This window comes from Thermobia domestica, chromosome 17 (assembly GCF_964235325.1).
Source record: "Thermobia domestica chromosome 17, izTheDome1.hap1.1, whole genome shotgun sequence".
NCBI lineage: Eukaryota > Metazoa > Arthropoda > Insecta > Zygentoma > Lepismatidae > Thermobia > Thermobia domestica.
In genome coordinates this window covers 13,960,325-13,984,442 of record NC_137470.1, presented here as the reverse complement: position 1 = coordinate 13,984,442, position 24,118 = coordinate 13,960,325, and the positions used below count along the sequence as shown (strand labels likewise).

Sequence of the window (24,118 nt, the reverse complement as noted above, 5' to 3'; positions counted from 1 at the left end):
AGATATACAAATATTTTAATTATTATATTTGCACTTAATTGTCAGGAAATGATTCCTTAGTCGGCACTTGAGGAGTAAAGTCTCAAGAACAAAAGAAAAAACAGTCGTGAGAATGGTAAACCAATTGTTGAATAACCATCCAACACGTGAGAGAGTAGATTTTCTGTTTATTCCAACATAGTTAACTAAGTTATTACGTGTGCATATCGCAAAATATTTATTTAATAGTTTAGTGTTTTTATCTTGGGGGAGGTGGGATTGAGTAGAGGTTTTGCTACTATTTAAGTCAGGGATTCTCAATAGCTATTTCGCGCTGCCCCATGTGCTATTTCACGAAATTTTAGAATTTAGTAATAAATACAAGGTGGTTACAAATTATTAGACGAACTCAAAAGGCTATGTTTTCATTAATAGAGAACATACAGCACGGTATTAGTATTATTGGGAAGAAGGAAGTTCGAAGATTTGGTTTGTCTTTAAATTGCACTCGATGTGAGCCTCATGTGTAATACGGCAGACGTTCCTTTCGGCTATCTCATTTGTCCAAACCTTCTTAGGCATGTCTGATGTGACGTTTTCAATGGCTCTGATAATGCGCCTTTTTCAATTCTGGCAGTGTAACTGGAAGTGGAAAAATGTAAACATTTCTTTGACGAAACTCCCAGAAATAAATCACACACTGTAAGGTCTGGTGAAAGTGGAGTCCATATGCAGAATGTGTTCTCTGCGGTCATTGGACAAGCAATCCTTCTTCTGGGCAGGTGTCGATTTAGGTAACCCTGGACATTCTTCTGCCAATGTGGAAGGGCCCCGTCTTGTTGGAAAGTGAACCTCTGTTCCTTCTCATTCGCGAGCCGTAGCATTTACCAACCTTCCAATATATCAAGGCACACGCTTCTTATGATAGTGTAAGAAAGAAAGAAAAAAAAAAGGTTACTTTGGGGGCTGCCACGTTCTACCTCAATGACAACACGGTGATTATCTAATCGCTTTCGATGATTCAATAAAGAAACACATGAGAATCTCAAAAACCATGAAAATAACACAAGATGATGTCTGCCATATTATACAGGGGCTCAGATTGAGTGCGGCTAAACTCAGAATAAAACTTCCGCTTTCCAGTGACGTTAAGATAATGTATTTCTGTTCAGTATTAGTGCGAACATAGCCTTCTGAAGTCGTGAAATAATTTGCAACCTTCCTGTATTATGCCGTACAGAAAGCATACGAGACTATACTATGTGCGACACATCTTATTTTTATCATGAAGTAGTGGCCTTTGAGTTCGATATTATAATACCTAACCTAGGTGTGTCTCGATGTCGTGGGCGGTATGTCGCCAGTCAAAAGAAGTTGGAAATCCCTGATTTAAGCTAAGAAAATCCAACAAAATTATTGCAATAAACCTCGATCTAACAGACTTATCGGGGCGAATGAGTGTCCATAAAATGTGAAGTATGTTAAATTGATAATTGACTTCGAATAATATTTAAAATAGGATATCAGATTGAAATAGTACTATGTAAGTAAATGTAAAAATTTTTCATGCACATACCATATTAATAACAAAAACTCCTCCTAATTGCGTATTAGAAGGCCGAAAAAAGGTCTCAAGCTTTAGTTGCTTTCCCGCTGAATGTTGTTTCCGAATCAAAGATTTAAACTACGTAAACTGTTCATATTAAGGTTAAACTTCCGGATCAATTTTTGTCGATTGTACCCAAAGTTCGTTCATTCGATTTGACAAGAGTTTACTGTATATTTTTATTTATGCTTATTGTTTGTTTATTAATGCTTATGTTATGCACTAAGGCTCTTAGTATAATGTATAGCATATATCATGTATGTTTGGAGTAAGTTTATGTAACTAAGTATTTCAAGGAATTTTGAATTAAATTAATAAAATATTATAAAGGTTATTCTAAGTAGTTTTTGGCATTAGGTCTATTAAGTGTAATAATTCGTTGTAAGCTATGTTAGGTGTACACTAGAAGTAACATTTTCTGATATTTGGGTGACGTTTGCTTGCAGGTAGTAGTTTTCAGTATCATATTTCAAAATGTCTCACCCGTTTTTAATAATCTGATTTCTGCTTATACCTTACATACAGTATGCGGCAAAACAAAGAGTAGTGAAATTCGCGTACGAATTGCACGCAGTTACAATGTGGTATGAGATGTGAGCGTCACATGTGAGCTTAGTTGTGTGTGGATTATCGTAGTATGCAGTTGGCGCGAAGATGTCACTCAGAACAGAGGAGAAGGTACTTATTCTCGAGCACTATTTCTGCTAATACGGTGTGGGACAGCATTTCAGTGCAGGAGATAAGCACGCACATCTACTGTATTGCTCTGAAGCTATAGCATATGAAGATGACGATTTCATCAGCAACATATGGTTCAGTGATGGAATCAAGTGTATCTTGATTGTTACATCAATTAATAGTTGATTATTGACCCATTCTTGCATGATTCGTGCGATTTTTTCTCACATCAAAAATCTGTCGCTACATCAACAGGGTGTCTATCGGTCACGAAAAAGTCACGAAATCAGAAAACGGTCATGAAAGTCAAGAAATTTGGCTTTTGGGTCACGAATTTCTTTATCTGAACAAATTGGACAATTTTGTTGTATAAAACATTAAAAATCACCGCCAAAAATGTCTATGGTCGTCTTTAGACGCTATCAAATCGGAAGCAAACCACACTTCTATCGCATGAATGAAAATTCGGCCTAATTCGCACCCAAATTCGCTCCTGAGAGTGTTACGAAATTTTATGATTTGGTAAATAAAAGGTCAGGAAAAAGCCACGAAATTTCATTTTGGAATTTTAGTAGATACCCTGATCATCAATGGATGCAGCAAGACGGAGATACTGGCCACATTGCGAGTGAGTTACTTGCCCCTCTGTCCACGAGTCTTAACATTGCTTGATTTCCTGTAAAACTGATTTTCCATATCCTTTCCACTCCCCTGACCCCACGGGTTCAGCTGCCTACATATCTGGTACGCTGAAGGAAGCAATTTTTCGAATAGATAGCCCCCTACCACTATACCAGAGTTAAGAGAGAAGATTCAGTCATTTATTTTGTCGTTCCAGCAATCCATCTTCAGCAAGCTATAGGACCGCTATGAAGAATGTGTGCGACGTAATGGTTAGCATTTTGAACGGACGATGTACAGGCGCGATTCCTTTTAAATTTACAATATGTGTTGAGTAACATTTAGTTGGCAACATTTCTTATGTTTCATTCTTTGTACAACAAATAAATAAATGTCAACGATGTGATTTCAGTACTGTTTGTTTTGCCGCGTACTGTATAAGGAAGAACATTCGCATTCATTGCAGATTGGATTTTGATTCCTTAATGTTTCTTTTTTTTTTTTTTTTTATTTATTTTTTCCTGTTTTCAGTGGCAAACGAGCGTGTTGAAAAGCGCAAGAAACGCCAGTCCAAGTTTTCCTGTAGGAAGCGTTCCAGTCGTTACCTTTCTTCAAGCAGCGACTCGGAATCAAATTGCAGTATATGTGAACGAAAATCGCCTTCCCGTAACTGCAGAGAGTGTTCCAAGCCATCAAACAATACCCAGCACAAAACCGAAAGAGAGAGACTGAATAAATACCACAATGAACGACGTATACTCGAGGATAAGCTGAAGACCGAATATAAGGACTGCATGAGGTTACCTGGACTGCATCCTGATTTTAAGAAAGAGTGGGGAAAATTTTGGAATGAACGGCACAAACAACTTGAGGAAGAAGGTAAGGATCCGAATACTTATTACTATTCGCCTGATTGGGAGAAATATTGGGACAAGGTATTGAAGAAGAATTATCTTGAAAAACTTGAAAAGAGAGAAAAAGACTTAAAGGCAAAATACGGAATACAGGATGACCTCTCATCTCCAAATGATAGAGAAGATGATTCAGTCCGACGTGCTGAACGTGACCCAATGGTAATGCAATACACGAAAGAGTCTCAGGGTGCTGCATGCTTTAACAGAAATGTAATAAATGAACATGAAAGCGAAACTAATGGTCGAGGTCACGAAAGTACGCAGAATAAAGCAACTGAGGAAAATGACCAAGCAACATCTGCGGATAGAAACAATAATGGGCCAGTTAACGCAATTGACAGTGAATTTCCGGATGAACCACATCTGATTAAAGTTTTGCGACTACTTGTAGCTTTAGAAGATCAATTAGGATCTTTTGCACTCCACATAATGAATTTGTTTTCGAGGGCATTAGTTATGGAAAAAGTTAGTCCTTTTTCATCCAAAGAACTTCTTTGTGGGCAAAATGTTACGTTACTGGAAACCTTAAAAGAGACACTTAAAGGCAAGATATTTGCAGGTATTGTAGAACCTAATAAAATCAAAGTCATTGAACTTATCATTAAAGGTTTAACCGAAATATTGCGTAACGTTCAATTTCCAGTGGATACGTCTTCTGTGATTCAATACCCTTCCATTAAAGGATGTCAACTCGGTAGTAGTATTGAATCTGTTTTCCATGTTCCTCCTGCATTTACTGCTTACACATCCTTTTCCCAAGCCACTTCTTCTCCTTCGGTCATTGGAAGTTGGGCTGTGCCAGGGCAGATGAACAATCAGGAAAATGAAAACGCGTCATATTCTTGTAACACACCAGTGGTGGATCCACACGCAAATATAACAAACCAAAACAATTCTGAAGTCCAGGTCTCGACTACAAGTCCACGTTGTGGAATGCATGTAAAGAAAGAATTTACATACCCTGTGAATGATGCTGAAAAAAATAATAATCTTTCGCTTACTGTGGAAAGGGTACAAGAGCTACTTACTCAGATTTTTGCAGCTCACAGAAGCAATGTAGAAATTAACCATCAAACCAACAATGAACAAAGTCAGGCAACAGGAACTTCTGCTTTCTCGACTCGAGAAACCCAAACTAATTCCCAAAGGATAGGAGTAACAAATAACGTATCCGTTCCCGGTGTAAGAATTGAAGAAGAAATCGAAACGAATTCTAACGATGAAGAATGGTGAAAGTGCCTGGTTCACTGTTGAATAAAAACCACAAGCAAATTACCGTTAAAAAAGAGCCTGAAACTGATGAGTACTTCATGTACGTGTGAAACAAGAACTACCGGTATCTATAAGTCTCAGCTAGCTCTGTTTTCTGTAAAAGAAATCGAACACATGCAAGATTTTGGCGAAGGAAGAGTCGGTGTCAAATGTGCCATACTTTTAAAACTAACAGTTCAGGAGTATAGAAGCAAAACCTGCTAAATCCATTTTACAATTTTGTCAAGGGACGAAACAAAAGTGACTCCCTTATGTTTCAGAATTGAAGACACTGTAAGTGCCATCTTGATATTGTTACACGTATTTTATTTTTTTAAATACGTTTATGCCTTATTCACCTAGGTAGATTTTCATACTTCGTTATGTGCTAGGTAGTATTTCTAAGCAATAGTATTTTCTATTTTGTAACGCTTGGGCACAATTTACTATATTTTGTCTCTACTGTAACAGTATTTTTTTTTTTTCCACTTACATTGTTTTCTACAGCGAGTCTTCAAATTGTTGGACAATTGTTTTCTTTAGTGGTTGATTTCACTCATCGGCACTAAGTAGTGACCACTAAACAAAACCATTGTTCAGCAATTCTGAAACATAAAGGAGTCACTTTTGTTCCGTATCCTGAAAAAATTGAAAAATGGATTTAGCAGGTTTTGCTTCTATACCCCTGAGTTAACGGGTTACAACTAAAAATCTGCACAAAATGTGAGCTAAGATAAAAGCAACCAGACGACAAATGGAAACTATGTTTTAACGTTTATTTACAGTACATACATAGACAGAAAAGAAAATGCTAATGACGTTTTGGAAATGGTCCGTGATCAGCTACAGTCCGCAAACGTGTTGGAATAGACGCACAGGCTGTTTGGACGCCAGTTGGGTCAATTTCTTTTAAACATTTGCGTATTCTTCTTTGAAGCTGCTGAAAAGTTTTTGCCTTCCAATTATGTTTGTACACCTTGTCACTCAATTGTCCAAAAAAATCTTCGATTGGGTGGCACTGGGGCAAGTTAGTTGGATTTTTGGTTTTGGGCACAAAAGGGATGTTAGGGACTTGAGGTAATCCAGAGCCTTTCTCGCATAATGAGAGCTGGCTTTGTCAGGCCAGAAAATAAAATTATTGTCAGAATGACATTTTCGTATAAAGGGAACTAAGATCTTTTGAAGACATTGCTTCACGTACACATCTTGATTGATTGCTAACCCACTAGGCTTGAAATAAGGCTGCGACACACCTTTATCCGATACCACTAAATAAAGCATCACTTTGCTTTCAAATTTCTGCTTGCCTTTATATTTTATATTAGAAGGAGTGTGTTGCTTGTCTGAGGAATAATAAATGTCATTTCCAGGCATTTGGGATTTAGAAAAGCTAAAGTAACTTTCATCATCCAAAACAAACGATTTTCCTTTTGTAATTTCTGACCATCCAACGACAATTTGATTTCACAGTTTTTATTTGCGTGTCTGTGTAAGACGGAGCTTTTTTCTTTTTGCGTGCTTTATTCCCATTGATTTTAATGTTTTAGATATATATTGTTGTGAACACTTAAAGATTTTTGCTGCGTCGTTCTGACTAATGTTGACATTCGTGTCAAACATCTTTTTTAGTCTGTTTATTTTTATTCGTCATAATTGCTGTCTTTCGACCACTTCCTGCTTTTCTTTCTATTGTTCCGGATTTAAGTATCGCATACATTGTTCTTTTTGGCACACCTTCAGCAGCAAAGTGTTTCACACAATATGATTTCCACAATTCGTGATGTTTTTCGTGGAAATTTACAATGCGTGCACGGAGGACTTCTTCCTTTGATGCCATTTTCTACCAGTTACTTCGCATCTGAAAGAAAGCAAACATATTGTGAATTAGACAAAGAGTGTACTATCAACATACCAAAGAATAGCGATGACTGTGTCAATAGGTTTTACTTTATGACTCCGCACATTTTGTGCAGATTTTTAGTTGTAACCCGTTATTACATTATTTGCGCTTAATGAAAGCTAGCTAGTTAGAGAATTTTAGTTAAAACAACTGTTTTTTTGTGTAATGTGTTTTAAGAGGCAAATATTCATTTATTTATTTATTTATTTATTTATTTATTTATTTATTTTTTTTTTACATGTAAGGGTTTTGTATGTGCAAATATTTACAAGTTTTTGCTTATTTTTTCAAAGTAATTTTTGCTTTAGAAAGTCGCATACAGTATTAATATTGTGCCATCAGTATATATTTTATACCTAGTGATAACGTGTCCTCCTCGTTGCAGAAATACTTTTCTTAATGTAGTGTTTTTTTGATAAAGGAAAGTACCTTATTGTCTTCCTTATAAATATTCATTTATGTAACATATTTTTTAATTGTTTTATAGATCTGAAGTTTCTTCCTTAGTTTTGATAGAAAAATGTTATGTCTATTAAATATATATTTGATAGTTTAATTAGTGTTCAATTTAGAAACCTTGTAGAAATCGTGAATAACGCTGCTTGAAAGAAATACGCTTTGAAAGGAAAGTTCCTGTAACGTATTTTGTGTAAACTATTGAAGTTATAATTATTCAAATATTTGTAATTGAATTATTGATAAATATAAAGATTTTTAAAGTATTGTTATTCCTGTTCTTACTCAAACCAACCCAAACACGTCATTAGTTGTTCAGTACACAGGGTGTATCAAAAGTCCGGGATCACAGGCGCACTCCGTTGTAAGTAAAGATAAAAAGGTTGTTCTCAATGTAAAATGGTGGATTTTTTCAATCGCACCAGCCACATAGTCTCCATATTGGTAAGCTGCCTTATGTTAAATAATAAAGCAATGTTAAAAGTTCAACGGGCATTTCCTTTCGGCTCTCACCGTACCAATAATAGAGCATTGTTGGGGAAAATATTTAAGGTGTTCTAAGGTCCTTTACATAACAACGTGCGTTTCATTTTAGTGTAACCTTACGTTCTGTTTGAAATAGCCTGCAAAATTGAAAACATTACATTTCCATTTAGCAGTGAGAAACGCAAATGCCAGGTGCAATTGAAAAACTTCCATTTTAGGTTGAAAACCGCATAATTTAAACAACTTTCCATTTTTCTGTATCTTTACCTATAACCGAGTTGTCCTATTGTTTCGGACTTTTGATACATACTGTATGTGCAAAAGTCATGAGATCATAGCATTTGAAAGTTCGATAACTTCCCATTCTGTGAAATATCTTAATGTTCAAAAGACAGATGAAACATACCTACTTATCTTCGTTTCTTATATCTACCTAAGATATCTTAATGTTCAAAGAAGATTGTATTCTTACAACCTTAGATACGATATTTTAGTACGTCGGCTTCAAATAAAGACTTCACAAGAAAAGTAGTCCGCATTTTTAAAATTATTTAAGTCAGTCTTTTATTTTCGACTGATAAATAATACAGCAAGTGAAAGAGCAACTCAAACAGTTTTGTACACACGCATGCGCCTGCCTACCGTTAAAAGAGACGACGTTGTACCCGACCGCTGGATTGGCCGCAAGGGGCTGAATGACAGAATTTGTTTCGCATGGCCTCCACATTCACCAGATCTAACGCCATGCGACTTTTACCTGTGGGGATTCATAAAGGATCATGTGTGTGTGCCGCCGGTACCAAAAAAGAGAATTGAAGTAGTTGTAACAATTACTCGAAAGACATTGATCAAGGTTTGGGAAGCTTGCCTATCGACTCGATGTTTTCCGTCTGACGAATGGTGCTCATACTGACCACTTGTAGCAAAAACTGTTTGAATTGCTCTTTCATTTCATATACTATTTATAATTGTACATTAAATGTAGTAAATACCACAAAGCCTTAAAACCCCGATGTTCATTTTGAAACACCCTATATTCAGGATAACCTTGTAAAGTGATTAGTGAATTTCAAGCTCACGAAATATTTAAATACAGCCACACAGTAAACTTCATTATTGATTAATTAGTAACTTTCCTTGCCAATTATGTATTAGCAATTTATTAACACAGAAAACTTCGTCCTCAAACTTAGTGCTATGGTTACGATATTAGTTGGATAGTTTTGTTTATAAAGGAGAGACATCACTAACTTTTACATGAGATTAACGCCTTATCATAACACCTTTTAGTAGGTGTAATTACAAGTTGTGAACTACATAACTGAAGCAGTATTACAATCTTTAACAGTTTTTACCATACCTCCAGATCGGTTTGAGATCTCAAATTGCTGATCTCCACATTTATTGAAACCCTTCTACGTAATTGGATAAGGTACTTACCTAAGCAGTTTTTCGAAATTAAGGGTTTTGAAAAATGTCAAATTTTTGCTTCCTTGTAACTTTCTTCGTATTCATACGAAATACAACATATCATGGCCAACTGTGGATGTCCACTGCTACGTCTGTCTCGCTTGCATTAGGACCGCGGTGGCTCAGTGGTAGTGCGTTCACCTCTGGTGGTTCGGGTCCCTGGCTCGCGCCAAGCACGCTTTGTGGTGGACAAACACAGTGTGCGAGAGTTTTCTCGGGGTTCTTCCGTTTCCTCCCACTTTCTTCATTATTTCATCATCACTGTCTCCTTTAGCCTAGCCGGCATAACCCTGGGACGTGAAACTCAAAGATTTCATTCGATTTTTTTCCGTTTGCGTTATTACTGTTTCCAGAATTGTTTGCTATCACCAAAATTTGGAGGTTTGTGATACTCTAGCCTCTAGTTCGCAACACTGAATAATAAATGTAACATTGTAGGTTTTCGTTTAACATGTAGATTCTAACCCGACGTAGTACCATTTGAAAAAGAAAATGCAACTCTACATTAGACTGGCAACACACTTAACCTTCTGGTATCACAGAATTTGCCAAACGATTTCCTTGTCCCGATATTTGCGCAGTACAAAATTCCATTTTTTTTTTCAATTTATTTAAAAATTACAAACTTGTATCAAGATTAATGGTCCACTCTGTAAATATATATATCGGGTGTTCTAAAAATGGCACCCACAGACAACACAGCACTGTTCTACAAGTCAAGATAAACCGAAAAATATATGTTATTGTATACCTTTCGGGTCCTCGTCTGGAGACGCGAATTACTCTATGTGGCAACATCGCAGATAAAGAACCTCAGAGAAAGTTATCAATCCATCAAATAGTTACATCAATACTTTCCAGATGTCAGTTCAAGTCGATAGACGTTGATACTAGCGCCACTTAGTAGCATAAGAATTTATGTAACTGCTTGATGGATTCGTAGAGCAATGCTCATGGTTTCAAGTTTATATGCTATGTTGCTACATAGCGAAACTTTTGATTTCCTATAGCGGCTGAAGGAGGCCCCGAAGAATATACCATTATTTAGCATTTTAGCTTTATTTTGATCGGAATACAGTATATATACAGTAAAGCCTCGATTATCCGCGGAATTGGGTAGCAAGGACACCGCAGGTAACCCGAAAAAGCAACTAAAAATGAGATGAAAAAACATTTCAGTATGAAAACCGCTCGGGTCGTCAAGATCAGTGATCAGAGAATGTGAAAGCCATCACCAAAAGAAAAGAGCAAAGGAGCCTGACACTGATCCACAAATTCCGAGAAAAGTTTATAGGATGATGGACAATAAACCCCTCACTAATTTTCGACCTTTGCACTTTAGAGCCTATTGTATTTTCCTGGTTATTGGGTTGGATTTTATTATTATTATTATTTTCGTAATTAACGCTCAAGCAGTCGCCTGCGGACTCTCACTCCGCAATGGACAATGAATGTAATTTACTACCATGCCAATCACTCTTCCTAATTCCCGTTTTTCATTACTTACGGTAAAACGGCTTCTGCTTATCAGAGTAGAGTTGCATTTCGAAACGTGCACTATTGTTAGAAATATTGATTTTTACAATCCAATTTATTTTTATGTTTCAGAACATACAGTTCTGATTTGCATGCGGAGTGTCAGTGTGCAGCGACTACTTATGAAAAATTATTGAGCGTGACTGCTGCAGTTTTTTTTTTTTTTTCGGCACTCACCGATAATCATGGCTTTACCGTATTTTCACTCAATCCATATCAGCAATGTTGTATTGTTAGTATTGTGAGAGCTCAAGAGAACAGTCTGCTCTCGGTAACATTGCTTTTACATTTAACTTAAGGCGCCTTACCAGTATGTAGCTCAAATGGCAGTTGCGATTGCAAATATTCCACAACTTTAATTTAAATCCAGGAACTTTTCGTTTTTCTTTCTTTCTTTTTTTCCCATCTTTAATCATAATGTAGTTCGTCTATGGCTCAGGACTTTTGGTACACCCTTGATAGTAAAAGAGTACCCAAGAAATCGGTATGGTGGACAACGTAGTTTGCACCTAGATTTTCATTCCAGCAATTTCTTCATTCCCGTTCACTATTTATATATCTCCTTTAGCCTGCAGGACACACTGTGAGACACAAAACTGGAAATTTCATTGAAATACAGGGTGGTCCGTAATTATTTATATGTTGTTTGGCTGTAGTATTTGTAATTCTGGACAAAAAATTTCGATATGGGAACATTGTGTAGCCTCAGAGTGCGGATAATGGTTACTAAACTTAGAACCTTGAGTGTGTATCAGAGAGGATGAACGATCGGTTGACGTGGGTCTGTGCAGTAGGCAGCTCGGTGTCCCGACCACAACTTTTTCTTATGGGGTATTTTAAAGGACAAAACTGTATCAACATCACATACACAATTTAGCCGAACTACGGGAAGCTATCACAGAACAGTTCCACAAGATACCAGTACGGGTCTGTCAAGCTGCTCGTGACAACGTACCTCTTCGTCTCCAGGCATGTATCGATTTGGATGGTTGCTCTTCGTCTCCAGGCATGTATCGATTTGGATGGTTGCTCTTCGTCTCCAGGCATGTATCGATTTGGATGGTTGCTCTTCGTCTCCAGGCATGTATCGATTTGGATGGTGCATTGGTGGACCATGCCACAGAGAACAGAGATTAAAATTCTTGTAAGGAAAGCTGTGAGAGTAATGTGTTATGTTCAAGTTATGTTGCTATTTTCTGCACCGCAGTCTTTGAAACATATTTATGGGCCACCTTGTACAGTACGTAAGAGTGGGAAAAAAATCGTAGATAAGGTTGACAAAAATTAAAACACAAGCTTCAACGCTTACTCACTGGTATTTAATATTATCATATTGGCTGCCAGGACATACAATGTAAAACAGCCAGTCATATGCAAAATAAACAGGAATGCTAGAATATTGTACATTTAAAAACATATAATGTACAACAATATACATTTAAATTACTGAGCAAGAACAATGAATATTACTTACGTAATTAGCAACAACCCTGTGATCATCTCTGAAAGAATTACAAGGCAAACAATTCCATCCGATTCTCAGCATAATTTCGTATTCTTTGAATACACAAAACCTCAGAAAGGACACATACTCATAAATATCCACAGGCTTAGTTTACAAAACACTTTCTTCTTGAAAAATTACGTTTTTTCGTCTTAAATGCAGAATTGCATTGTGAAGTATAGCTCAATATGAGCTTTGGGTAGATATATTTTGACACTGTAAACTAGAGAGGAATAACGTAGTTTTACCATTATGTTTTAACATTAATAACATTCTACTGACTCCAGCCAATGACCACCAGGCCTCTTGGAACTCCTTTGGAGGTAAGACTAAGAACTTCATTCAATAAATAACACACACAAAAAAAAGATATTTGCTCTCATTCTAAAAGACAAATTTCAGTTACTATTTTCCTTTTAATTTCATTTATACGTACTTAACATGCTTTAACGAATTAAATATTGTATGAGGTTGATCTATGGTAATCGGTACTTATTTTTCTCCCCATGTATAGGTGAATGTGGTATATTAAGCATATAAAAACCAGGAAAGGGGAGATATGCTTACACAGAAAACATCGAAAAAAAAAATAGTAATAATATGAACCAGAAACTATCTGAAAAACTCACCCCGAATTTTCGCCATTACGTTACTTTTTTTGGGGGAGGGGGAGATATCAGTATATTTCAGATTTTAAAAAAAAAACTTTTTTTTTCACTATTTTAGATAACCTCCAATATCAGAAAATTATTAACAAAGGCTGCTTTTTTAATACTCCAGTTTTTTCTGACTTATTTTTTTAAAGGTTACACCATTTAAGATTGATTTCTTAAAATAAAATCCAGAATTGAAATATAATCTCATTTTTTTTCTTATGTGCTTCTCACACACTATATATGTATATTCAACCTCATCAATATTATAGAAAACTATCTAGATTCAATTTTTAGCTAGGAAATACCCAGAATTATCAAAACTGAAAGGTGAAGACAAAAGGTTGCGCATCAAATATTAGCAGAATACTATTAAAAATAACTTCCAATATTCTTTTTCCTAGTACATATGTGGAAACACGTGATAAACATGTATTGACTTCTTAAGCTTTCTTTCGAGTTGCGATGTTACTAGTACCTTGTTATGAACACCTTCATTGACGCGCCTGGAAAGGAAATTAGAAGAAATTTACATGTGTTTAGTCCGTTTATCACATGACACACATCTACTATATGTTGGGAGAGAGACTCCCTCAACTCTATTCAAGCTTTGTTTTCAATTCTTCGTTTCTGATAATAATGGAGCATTTCCCAGCGAAAATTCGGAAACACACTACTTCTGCATGTTAAACTGAACGGAACACCAAACGGGTCTTCCTTTTCATTATTTACCGAATACGTTTCAAATAAGAACTCAAGTAAACATAAAACAGCTTTCCTGGATTAAAGATTACTTAATTCCTTAGGACGTCACCGTGGAATTGGCTTTCTCTCTACACCCTTATTTTCAGAATAACGTACAGAGGATATCACGATTTGGGATTCGTACTAGTCTAATGCCTTCAAATTATATAAATTTGCAAAGTTATAATTTTGTGAAACTGAAAGATACAACCATGATACTACATTTTATATTTTTATTTTATTTATTTATTATTATTTTGAAGGTAGACTAGAAGTTTTTATAACGAATGTTTTCTGTGGTTTGAAAATTTTGAATCCATACACTCCTCTCACCATATAACACAGTTCTAATAATAACCTGAGTATTTTGATATGATCCTTAACAATGAAAACAAACCTAAACTTTCGACTAGATTCAATGATACTCGACTAGATTCAATAGTGTTTATTTACTGTTAAGGTATATTGTTAAGAAAAAAAAAGTAATAACTGAACGCAAAATAGTTGTTTTATGAACTTTTTTAATAAAGCAGAGTTTTTGTTATTTTTAAAAATTCAAGAAATGGTGACTATACAAGCATTCTGTAAAAGTAGTGATTGGTTCAGAAAATATTGTAGTAAAAATCTTTTGGTAGTGGGAAAGCACGGAAATTATTTAAATAGTGAAAAACAAGCTATTATATACCCTGATAAGATGTAGATTTCTACACGTATAATAGGAAAGCATATCTCCCTTTCTTGTATTTGGACTGTTCATAATTTTCGAAGTTTATCCCTTATTCAATATGATACGGATTTGAGATTTATTGCAGTAACTGATTACCGTATTAGTCAGTTACGAAATGGAAATATAAGACTATAGCCCAGATAAAAAAATGAGGAACAGCAAGTTTACCACGAATCACAATGTCATGTTGTAAGTACAGTATAATATGAAAACAATACCAATTAATAAAAGTCCTGAGGTAATTAAACTGAAAGTTGTCTTAATATTTGCGTGAGTCACGAACTAATACTTAGCGACTGGGATATGTTTTATACCCAACAAGTTTCAAGCCGTAAGTTTTAATTCGGACTTAAATTACATTTTGAGTCTCGGAAACGGAATACATCCTTTGGTAATGAGACTTAAATTCGAGTTTCCTTACGTAAAATAAATAATTTCATTTCTTTTCATTTATTCTTTACAGAACGTTAATTTGTTTTAACTCGTTTAGACTAACATTAACAATCAAAGGTTCTCTAATCAGGTACATACTCTAATCTCTTACCAACTCTACTACTTCTTAACTCTAATCAGGTACATACTTCGAACTGTGTCAATAAATTCTCTAGTCACGAACCTACCTTCTGATATTCGCAGTTCGAATTATTATTAAATATTTCTTAAAACGAAAAAATACATTGCAACAGTTTTTTTTTTTTTTCCCTCTTTATTACCTGTCCAAATACTTGAGGTTACTGAAACACGTATGGAGAGAAAATATTGTGGTGTTTATCTCCATTCGAAACTGTGGATATAACTCGTTTCCCAAAATAAGCACTTTTTTCCAGGTATTTTTAACTGGGTTATATATATTTCTTTCAAGTTTTGGGCTTCTATTTTCGGCCAGTATGAAATTCGACACTCATACCGATGTTCAGCACTGTATATACACTACACACACATTCTGCCATACAAAGATCCCCTGAATCCAAGGAGAAAAATGAGAATCTTTACACAGTTTATTCACCAGACTTCCTATGTAAAATATAGAAGCACGGATGAAATAGTCATTAAGTGCCCGAATTAACTGTCACTTCATTTACAGCAGACTGTACTGAGCAACCAACATATTCCAAGAAGGTGAAATTGGCGACTGGTGAATAACAGCCAGATTTTTCACTGTCATTCTGTAAGGAAAAAGAATATGACAATTTTGCAATATTGTTAATATGAAAAAGTCCTAAAATTAGACACATACATTCCCCGAAGACTCAGGCCTTTTTTTCACGTTAAAATTTCCGATTTTTTCCCGGGTTGAAAACCCAGTAGTATATACCCGATACTCATTCACATCTTCTGAACATTTGAAAGTGATGTACTGTCAGAAATAGAAATTAACCCTTCTCGACACACACAGATTGTTACCAGGGCCGGCCGTAAGAGATGCAAGGCCCAATTGGGAACAATTTTAGGGACCCAACATTCCCAGCCAACTTGCACTAAGATAAGGTCTACATGTCAACGTACACATGACTATTATATCGGATTTGTTTTCATATTGTTAAACTAAACACAACGACACACAAGGATAATGTAAGATTGAAAAAGGACAACAACACAGAAGCATCAGAAAGAGGGTGGAAAGGAGCAGAGGTCATACAAGTAGAGAAAATGGGAAGAAGCCAGTGAAATGATAAATTGGGATGAAGGATTCGCGATAAATAAAGAATGGGAGAGGATTTTACTTAAAGAAGAAAGAAAGAGAACAAATCAATAACGGAACATAACAAGGATAATTAGAGGACAAGATCTATCCAGCAAAAAAAAGGTGTATATATATTTAATTGGATAAGTGTGCAGTTGAAAAAAAGTGGAATGAAGGGGCACAGTCTTAATTAAAACTTCTTATTTTTATATTCTTGGGCGAATTAAAAACAAATTTACAAAGGCTTTTCCTTTTTTTTTTTTTTTTTTTTTTTTTTTTTTTTTTTTTTTTTTTTTTTTTTAAGGAGCACAAAGAAACGTTTATCTTGAATGATGTTTATGTACCATTTTAAAGCATGTATATTTCTTCTCACACAATTTCCATTTCGGTCGATCCAGTTTTGTAGGCGCTGTGGCAGTTTCTGTATGGCCATACCATACCACCATGTGTTTAAGGAAGCGCTGAACTTAATCTTTCACCTTGTTGTCGTTGCTGAAGCGCGTTTCAGCCAACTGTTCATTTCAACTTAGGAAATAGGTGGTAGTCACTGGTTTGCCCAACCTTAACGACGGTCTCGTCGGAAATTAAGTCTCCTGTTTCTTTCTTCGTCGTGAATTTCAGTACGACCAACTGTACGGCGGAAGTTTTGACATCTGTAAGACTCCTCATACACTTCCGTCAATTGGCGATGAATTTCAATCGTTTTAACGCCTTTTGCATTCAAAAACCGAATAACTTCACACTTGGCGGTCGCGCCAAGTGGCAGCTGCCTTAGAAACTACTGCCAAGCCAAGACAGCGTTCCAGCAAGGTGCGCGCAAGCTTGTTGGGAATGAGGGAAAGAACGAATACAACCGTGTTGCCAACAGCCGCACAAACAGTTTCCCTGCGTCGCACAGCTTTGGAGATTTTACTTTAGGAATTACAGTCATCTAATAAATACGTTCTAATTTTTCTCCAATGTCAAATATTTTGCAACGTTCTGTTCGGTAGAGTCTAAATGATAAAAGTCCGGGCTTTAAACCCTTCACCTTTTATTACGAAATTAGTCTTATAAACAGTTTACAAAGTTTGCTAAAAAATGTTTCCAGAGTTGAAGCAAGTCCTTGGCGCACAGAAGCGGAAAAGGTTCAATTTGCCTTTAGGTAGCGTTGATGACTCCTTCGCTCAGTGCAGCCTCAAGAGAATGGTAATTAAAAAATACCTCAGGACATGAATTTTAAAGGAGCTTTCCGTAGCCCATAGCGGCCTCAGGAGAAAGGTGTTGATACGTGATTGATCAGCTGTCAACTGATACTTTTGTCCTCTTGAGGTCCGCTTTCATAGACAACTTCTTGAAGGGGAGGTCGGCCATCTTTGTATTTCTTCCGAATCCTCTTCGTGTCTTGCTGGTAGTCTCCTTCCGTCGTCTGGTGCTGTTTATATTTGAACACAATAACACGTGTTCGTAGTAAGAACATATAGTTGCTGTGCGTGAGGATATGGAATCTTACAATACTTAACTTTTTGCGTTACGAGCAAGGCTTCTATATCGCTTTATTCTATACTGTGTCTCTGTTTTTGGTTTAGTTAGCAAAATTCTGTTGCCTCCAGATTAACCAAGAAATGTGCAGTATCGTTAAAGAAATGCGGTTCGTCTTGTCTTCTTTCTTCTTTTTCTTATCTTCGTTTAATGCTGTCAAGGATAGCAATCAGATCTCTTTGGCAGTAAAGACATCCTATAAAATGCATTAGTGTTGCTGCAAAATAGAAAATTTCTTTAACACATGTAACTGGAATCTGTGCTGCCAGGCTCATATTATTGGTGATTGTGGGCATTTCTTAAGTTCTACCTGACAGTCTATTTGATCGAACCGGTTTACCAATTGTCATTTGAAGTCCATAGGATTAGAATGGAACTAGATGGAATTCGGAATGCTCCGTTGCAATAATATCCATTTTAAACTTGAACTCCTTCCGTTTCCTCTACACAAAGTTCCTCATAAAAAAGAGTAACTAAACGTTTGCTGTAGTTTTGTATTTTTAACGCTGATTCTTCTTTTTCTCGTTTCTTTTTGTTTCATCGTTCCTTAATTTTTTTCATTTATGGTTTCGAAGGGGGAATCCGGACCCACCCCTTGGCTACGTGCCTGGTATCATCTTCTGACGGTGACAATATCCCCAACAATGACGGACATATTTTTACTAATAATGAACAGCACCTTAATATTCTGCTCAGTAGGAGCAAACATGAACGAAACTACTGAAGATATAAGAGGGTTCATGTGTGGAAAATCTCAACCCATTTGTGATTGCAATGAACCTGGGATACAAGGTTTCTTACAATTCCTGTTACAATGTTACAGAAATGATATTACTTAGAAAAAGACGCCAAATAGTCGGTATAACAGGACATTGGTTTAGTTTCTAACTTACAGGATCGCAACGTGAAGAAATAAATTTCCACACAACATAATACAAAAACCACTGACTTAAAGAATGCAATGTGAAAGAGTTAGAAGAAAATCACGTGTAAACTAAATACCGGTTTTAGGGCTTTGGGGATTCTGCGGATAAGGTTTTAAATCGAAAGCACAGGAACTTTAGAGATCTTCTTTCAATGCTGAAGGACTGAGTGCGCACATCCAGGTAGAAATATATAAAAGTCTGTCACAGAGAAGAGACTAATTCCTGTATAGGAAAACTGCGCTCTTCATTGGCTAACAAATGTACTAGCGTGAAAAATGTGGTTCAGTACCTTCCGATTGAGACCAAAATGATCAATAGGTCAAAAGGTCGTGACTGCGTAGCAGTTAAAAGACAAGCATGAATATGGACCCCTCCAAGAATCATTAAAATCAAACAAAATACCTATAAACCGAAACATTTTTATTCAGAATCAGCCATATCGAGTAGACGCACATCTTTTTCAAAATAGGAACCATTGACAGCGAAGCAAGCGTCCATACGTTCCTGCCACTTTGTGAATATCTGAAAATTCGTCGTCAGGTAGCGAACTGATCAAAAACCTGCGCTGCGGAGATCACTTCTTTGTTTATGAAATGAAGGCCACGTAAAGCGGTCTTTAAAAATGGAAACAGCCAAAAGTCTCAGTGTGCAAGGTCCACTGATTATGCTGGATGCGGGAAAATTTATTTTTCTGTTCGTCGCGTAATGCTGAAAAACCGCGCGGTGTGTGGGTGTGCGTTATCGTGGTGCAATGAAGTTCTTCAAATGCGGCCTCTTTTTTGCTAGCGCTGGCACAGTTTCGATGACTCCTTGGTGGAACACTGCATTCACAGTTTGCCCGAGAGGGATAATGTGTTGATACACCATGCATCTTCGATCTCAAAATTCGATTAGCATCAGCTCATCCCCCTGCGTTCTTCTGCTGCCGCACTTCCTTCTTGCGAGGCGACTGTGGCGACTTCTGTGTGCTGCCTTCTTGTTTTGTAAGCAGGTCAAACTCATGGATCCATGTTTTATCGGCACTTAATAATTCGATGCAGAATGAGGGGATCATCTTCCATACGTCTCTCCCACTGGGTGCAAACATCCATACACTGCTGCATTTATTCTGCTGTAAGAAAATGCAATACCCATGCGGAACAAACCTTTATTTTCAAATGATCACGCAAAATTCAATGGAGGTGTCCTTCGATATGCCCAAATGTGCACTTAGCGCTCTCACAGACATACAAGGTCTGTATGATAAGTAATGAGACTCGCCGCGCCGCGGCGCGCGTGTCGCTGGAGCGGGTTTGTCGGTGATGGAGGATGTAGGGGGGGGTCCGAGCAAAGCAACGCACCGCGCGTCAGTTGGCTCCGAGCCTTAGTGGAGCGCGGACAAGCCTTGGACAAAGCCCTTGTGAACATTCTTGTCACGGCGGAAAATCAACAAACATGGAGGGTTCCATCGAACAGCGTTATGCGATCAAATTTTGCGTTCGCCTGGGGAAAACGGCTACTCAGACGCTTTCTCTCATCACGGAGGCCTACAAAAAGGAAGCCCTATCCAAAGCCCAGGTGTTTCGTTGGCACAGTGCGTTCCGGAACGGCCGGGAAAGCGTTGAGGATCTGGAGAGGGCTGGACGCCCGACAACAGTGACTACGGACGAAACTGTGGCAAAAGTGAGGGATCTCCTGAACTCAGACCGTCGATTATCGTTGAGATTGATTGCTGATGAACTCGATATGAACCACACAACAGTGCACAAGATTGTGACGGAACAATTGGGAATGAGAAAAATCTGTGCGAAACTGGTGCCGCGAGTGTTGACTGACGAACAAAAGCAACGACGTGTTGATTGTTGTCAGGAACTGTTGAACCTCATGAACAGTGACCCTAACTTTGAAGATGACGTCATAACAGGTGACGAGTCGTGGGTGTTCCAGTACGACCCTGAAACGAAACGTCAAAGCGCGGAGTGGCACACTCCTGCGTCCCCGCGCCCCAAGAAGGCCAGAATGTCGAAGTCAAAGGTGAAAACAATGTTGATTGTTTTTTTTGACAATGTGGGGGTGGTCCACAAGGAGTTTGTACCCCAAGGACAAGCCGTCAACGCCGCCTTCTACAAACAAGTCCTTGAGAGACTGCACAGGAGCGTCAAGCGGAAAAGACCGGCGATCGCTAGCCGGTGGAAGTTGCATCACGACAATGCCCCTGCCCACACCGCCTTCTTAGTGACCTCCTTTTTGACCCGGATTGGGGTGGAAGTCCTTCCACAACCACCCTACAGCCCAGATGTGAGCCCGGCCGACTTCTTCCTCTTCCCGAAGCTGAAGCCACGCTTGAAAGGAACCCGTTTTGCAGACGTCACAGCCATCCAAGCAGCCGTGACCACATTTCTAAAGGACATGCCGGCTGCTGACTTCCAGGGGGCATTTGCAGCGTGGAAACATCGATTGCAGAAGTGCATCGACGCAAGAGGAGAGTACTTCGAAAGCTTTTAAGTCCCTGTACAGATCAGATCAATAAAACAATGTTTCCAGACCTGGTCTCATTACTTATCATACAAACCCTGTATGCCTATTATCACGAATAACTGCTACAACAGTATTCACTAGCGTCTCGTTAATCACGGACGGTCTTTGTCCAAGATGCAGAAGCAAAGAGCCTGATTCGCGCCCATCTTCGAACTTGTGTCATCGATACACTGTGGCTCTACTCTGTTTTGACCGGCATATGCCTGTTGAAACCTCGCATATGTTTGTGCAGCACTTTTCCCTAAACATCAACAAAATTTTATGGCATGTCGCTGTTCTTGAATACTCAACATGAAAAGCAATCTGGAGAGGTAAACGAAACACGTTTCACGTAAATCAGCACAACTGCTCACTAATGTGATTTAGAAACATGTGACAACTAGCTACGGATACAAAATTAATCACCCTACACGACGAAACTAGTTCCGAGACAACAGACAGTGTTGCCAAGTCACGAAAAACTGTCTCACTTTCTCTGCGACAGCCATTGTACTTGATTGAGTCATACTGAAAGATATGACAAAATGTGGTTAATACTTACCTTTGAAAATACCCTACTCTTCATCTTGAGGCATCAACATGGCTTTGAACTGTGGAACCATTACGTCGGTCCTTATCTAGATAAAAGAACAAATTGAATCATCACTGTCTGAAATATTTCAAATAGAAATAATTATAGGAAGGTAGTGTGAAAAAAACTGATTAATATATACAGCGTGGTTCAGAAGGGGCGTACCCCTAATTGGTGTTTTCTGACAGTTTTAGGTTTTATGCACATTTGTTTGGTAACATTGCTTGGCATTGTCTAGTAACACTGTGGTGATAAAGCAATGTAAGACACTGTTGTGATACAGCAGAATGGAGAACCAGCGCACTTCGCGATTCACGTGCGCAATTACTTGAATCAAACGTTTCCTGGCCGCTGGATTGGAAAAGGTTGTGCATCTTCACCAGCTCCCTTTGCCTGGCCTCCAAGGCGGCCCGATCTAACGACACCAGACAATGCTCTCTGGGGGTTCCATAAAACAGCAAATAAGAAACACTCGATACAACACAACTTAGAAATTACGAGCAGCTGTGGAACACGCCTTCACCGTCGTGACTCCGGAGTATCTCCGCAAAACATCTGCGAGAACTTGGCACAGAATTCAGCTGTGTTACGACATGTATGGTGATCATACTGATGTTTATGACTCTTAAGAGTCAGACTGTATACACTGTGTTACTGTGTTCAGACATTTTACCATAACTAACACTATACTGTTGAAACTAAAGGGGGGTACGCCCACTTCCGGACCACCCTGTATAACTTTCACATGTATCGAACTCAACAGATATACATTTTCATTAATTTAGGCACCGAGTTGCCCAAGCACAATTCATGTGGTGTAAAAGTACGAACGAGTTGTGTGAGAGTCCTCAAGAAGCGGACTACGTAACATACGTAACATTGTTTACCTCACCAGCACAATAATCAAAGACCTATGTTTAGAGACGAAACTTTTTCGTTAATGCAATATGTGCGAAACGTTATTTAAAAAAAATCCGTATATGTTTCAGGAAACCTCAAACTTTTCGTTTCAGAGCCAGAATTCCCTGCACAGCACTTCTGTTTATCACTCTTTGAATATGCATTCTATAGACCGTCTACCAACAAAATATGAAAGCTTGGAACAGTAAGTTCACATAGCTTATATAATTGTTCTTATTTCACTAAATCTCTTGCCATTTTCGCTCTTACGAACAAACAGTACTGTCATCTCACTTTAGAAATCATAACGAAACGTTTCGAGACTACTCATTAAAGACTGGATTTTAGGAAAGAAAAAAAAAAGATTAGAAGTAAACACGCTGAAGTTCATTTAGAAAGTACACTCATGTCCAAAATTATTGTCGCATGTCTATAAATATGTTGTTGTAAGAATATAATTTGATAGCGAATTTCTTATAATGTTAGTATGTGTATAATCGGCAAAGACATGTATGTGGCAAATTTCATGTCAATGGAGCAGTAAATAAGAACAATAAAACGAAAATAAAACTTTCTTGCCCATTTAGCAAGATTTTGTTTTACTCATTGTAATTTTCGTATTTATAATTCTTTTCCTATGAAATTTACCACAAATATACATTCCCGATTATACACATAGTATCAGTGCCCTGCAACATCATTATCAAATTACATTCTTACAAGAAGACAGTTATAGATATGCGACAATCATTTTGGACATGAGTGTACATAAGGAAGTCAAAAAGTAAAGGGACTTTTGCAATTTCTCTCACTAGGGTTTGGTAACACTGCTAGTATCTAACGCTGAATTAGTATCGTCTACAACACTTCTATGCAACGTGTCACTCTTATTCCTACGTTAGTCGTTGGAGTGTAGCAGACTGTTAAACATGGCAGCTCTATTGTCGATCTGCACCAAGGAGGAAATGAGGGCAGTAATTAGCTTTTTGTTTGCGAAAGGTGTTAAACCTGCGGAAATTATTCGTCGAACGCAAGCGAAGAGTAGTGACAGCTGTTTATCGTGAAGCAAGATATACGAATGGATAGCGCGTTTCAAACAGGGAAGAACTTCTTTATGTGACGAGGAAAGATGGGGCAGGCCATCTACGTCAACGACTGGGGACATAATCACGAACCGGAAAGTAAGGCTGCGAGCGTGGCTTGGAAACGTCTATCATCACCAGAAAATAAGAAATTTAAACGTCAACCATCAGCTAGTCATTGATGCGGTGCAAAATTGGTTACAGGTGCACCTAATTTTTTTTTTTTTTTTTTTTTTTTTTTTTTTTTTTTTTTTTGTTCCGACGGAGTCAAAGAACTTGTAAAACGTTGGAAAAAGTGCGCTGAAGTGCAGGGAGATTATGTAGAAAAAAATAATGTATGTTTCTATTTACAATCATTAGAATAAATGTACCTTTTCTCGGAAGTCCCTTTA

The 24,118-nt window shown here is 37.6% G+C and overlaps 2 protein-coding genes across 2 annotated transcripts in view; one reads left to right on the top strand and one right to left on the bottom strand.

Annotated features, from left to right (window-relative positions):
* The window catches only part of LOC145674673 (uncharacterized), a 60,764-nt gene extending 55,046 nt beyond the window's left edge, over positions 1-5,718 (top strand). The window contains exon 5 of the mRNA XM_081744899.1: positions 3,416-5,718. Coding sequence (XP_081601025.1) covers positions 3,416-5,031 — 1,616 coding nt within the window. The 3' untranslated portion in view covers positions 5,032-5,718. The remainder of the gene's footprint in view (positions 1-3,415) is intronic.
* Positions 5,719-12,177: 6,459 nt separating this feature from the next.
* The window catches only part of LOC145674672 (dynamin-1-like protein drp-1), a 61,927-nt gene continuing 49,986 nt past the window's right edge, over positions 12,178-24,118 (bottom strand). The window contains exons 7-8 of the mRNA XM_081744898.1: positions 21,715-21,790; positions 12,178-15,691 (exon numbers count right to left, since the gene is read on the bottom strand). Of these exons, the coding sequence (XP_081601024.1) occupies positions 21,728-21,790 (63 nt within the window). The 3' untranslated portion in view covers positions 12,178-15,691; positions 21,715-21,727. The remainder of the gene's footprint in view (positions 15,692-21,714; positions 21,791-24,118) is intronic.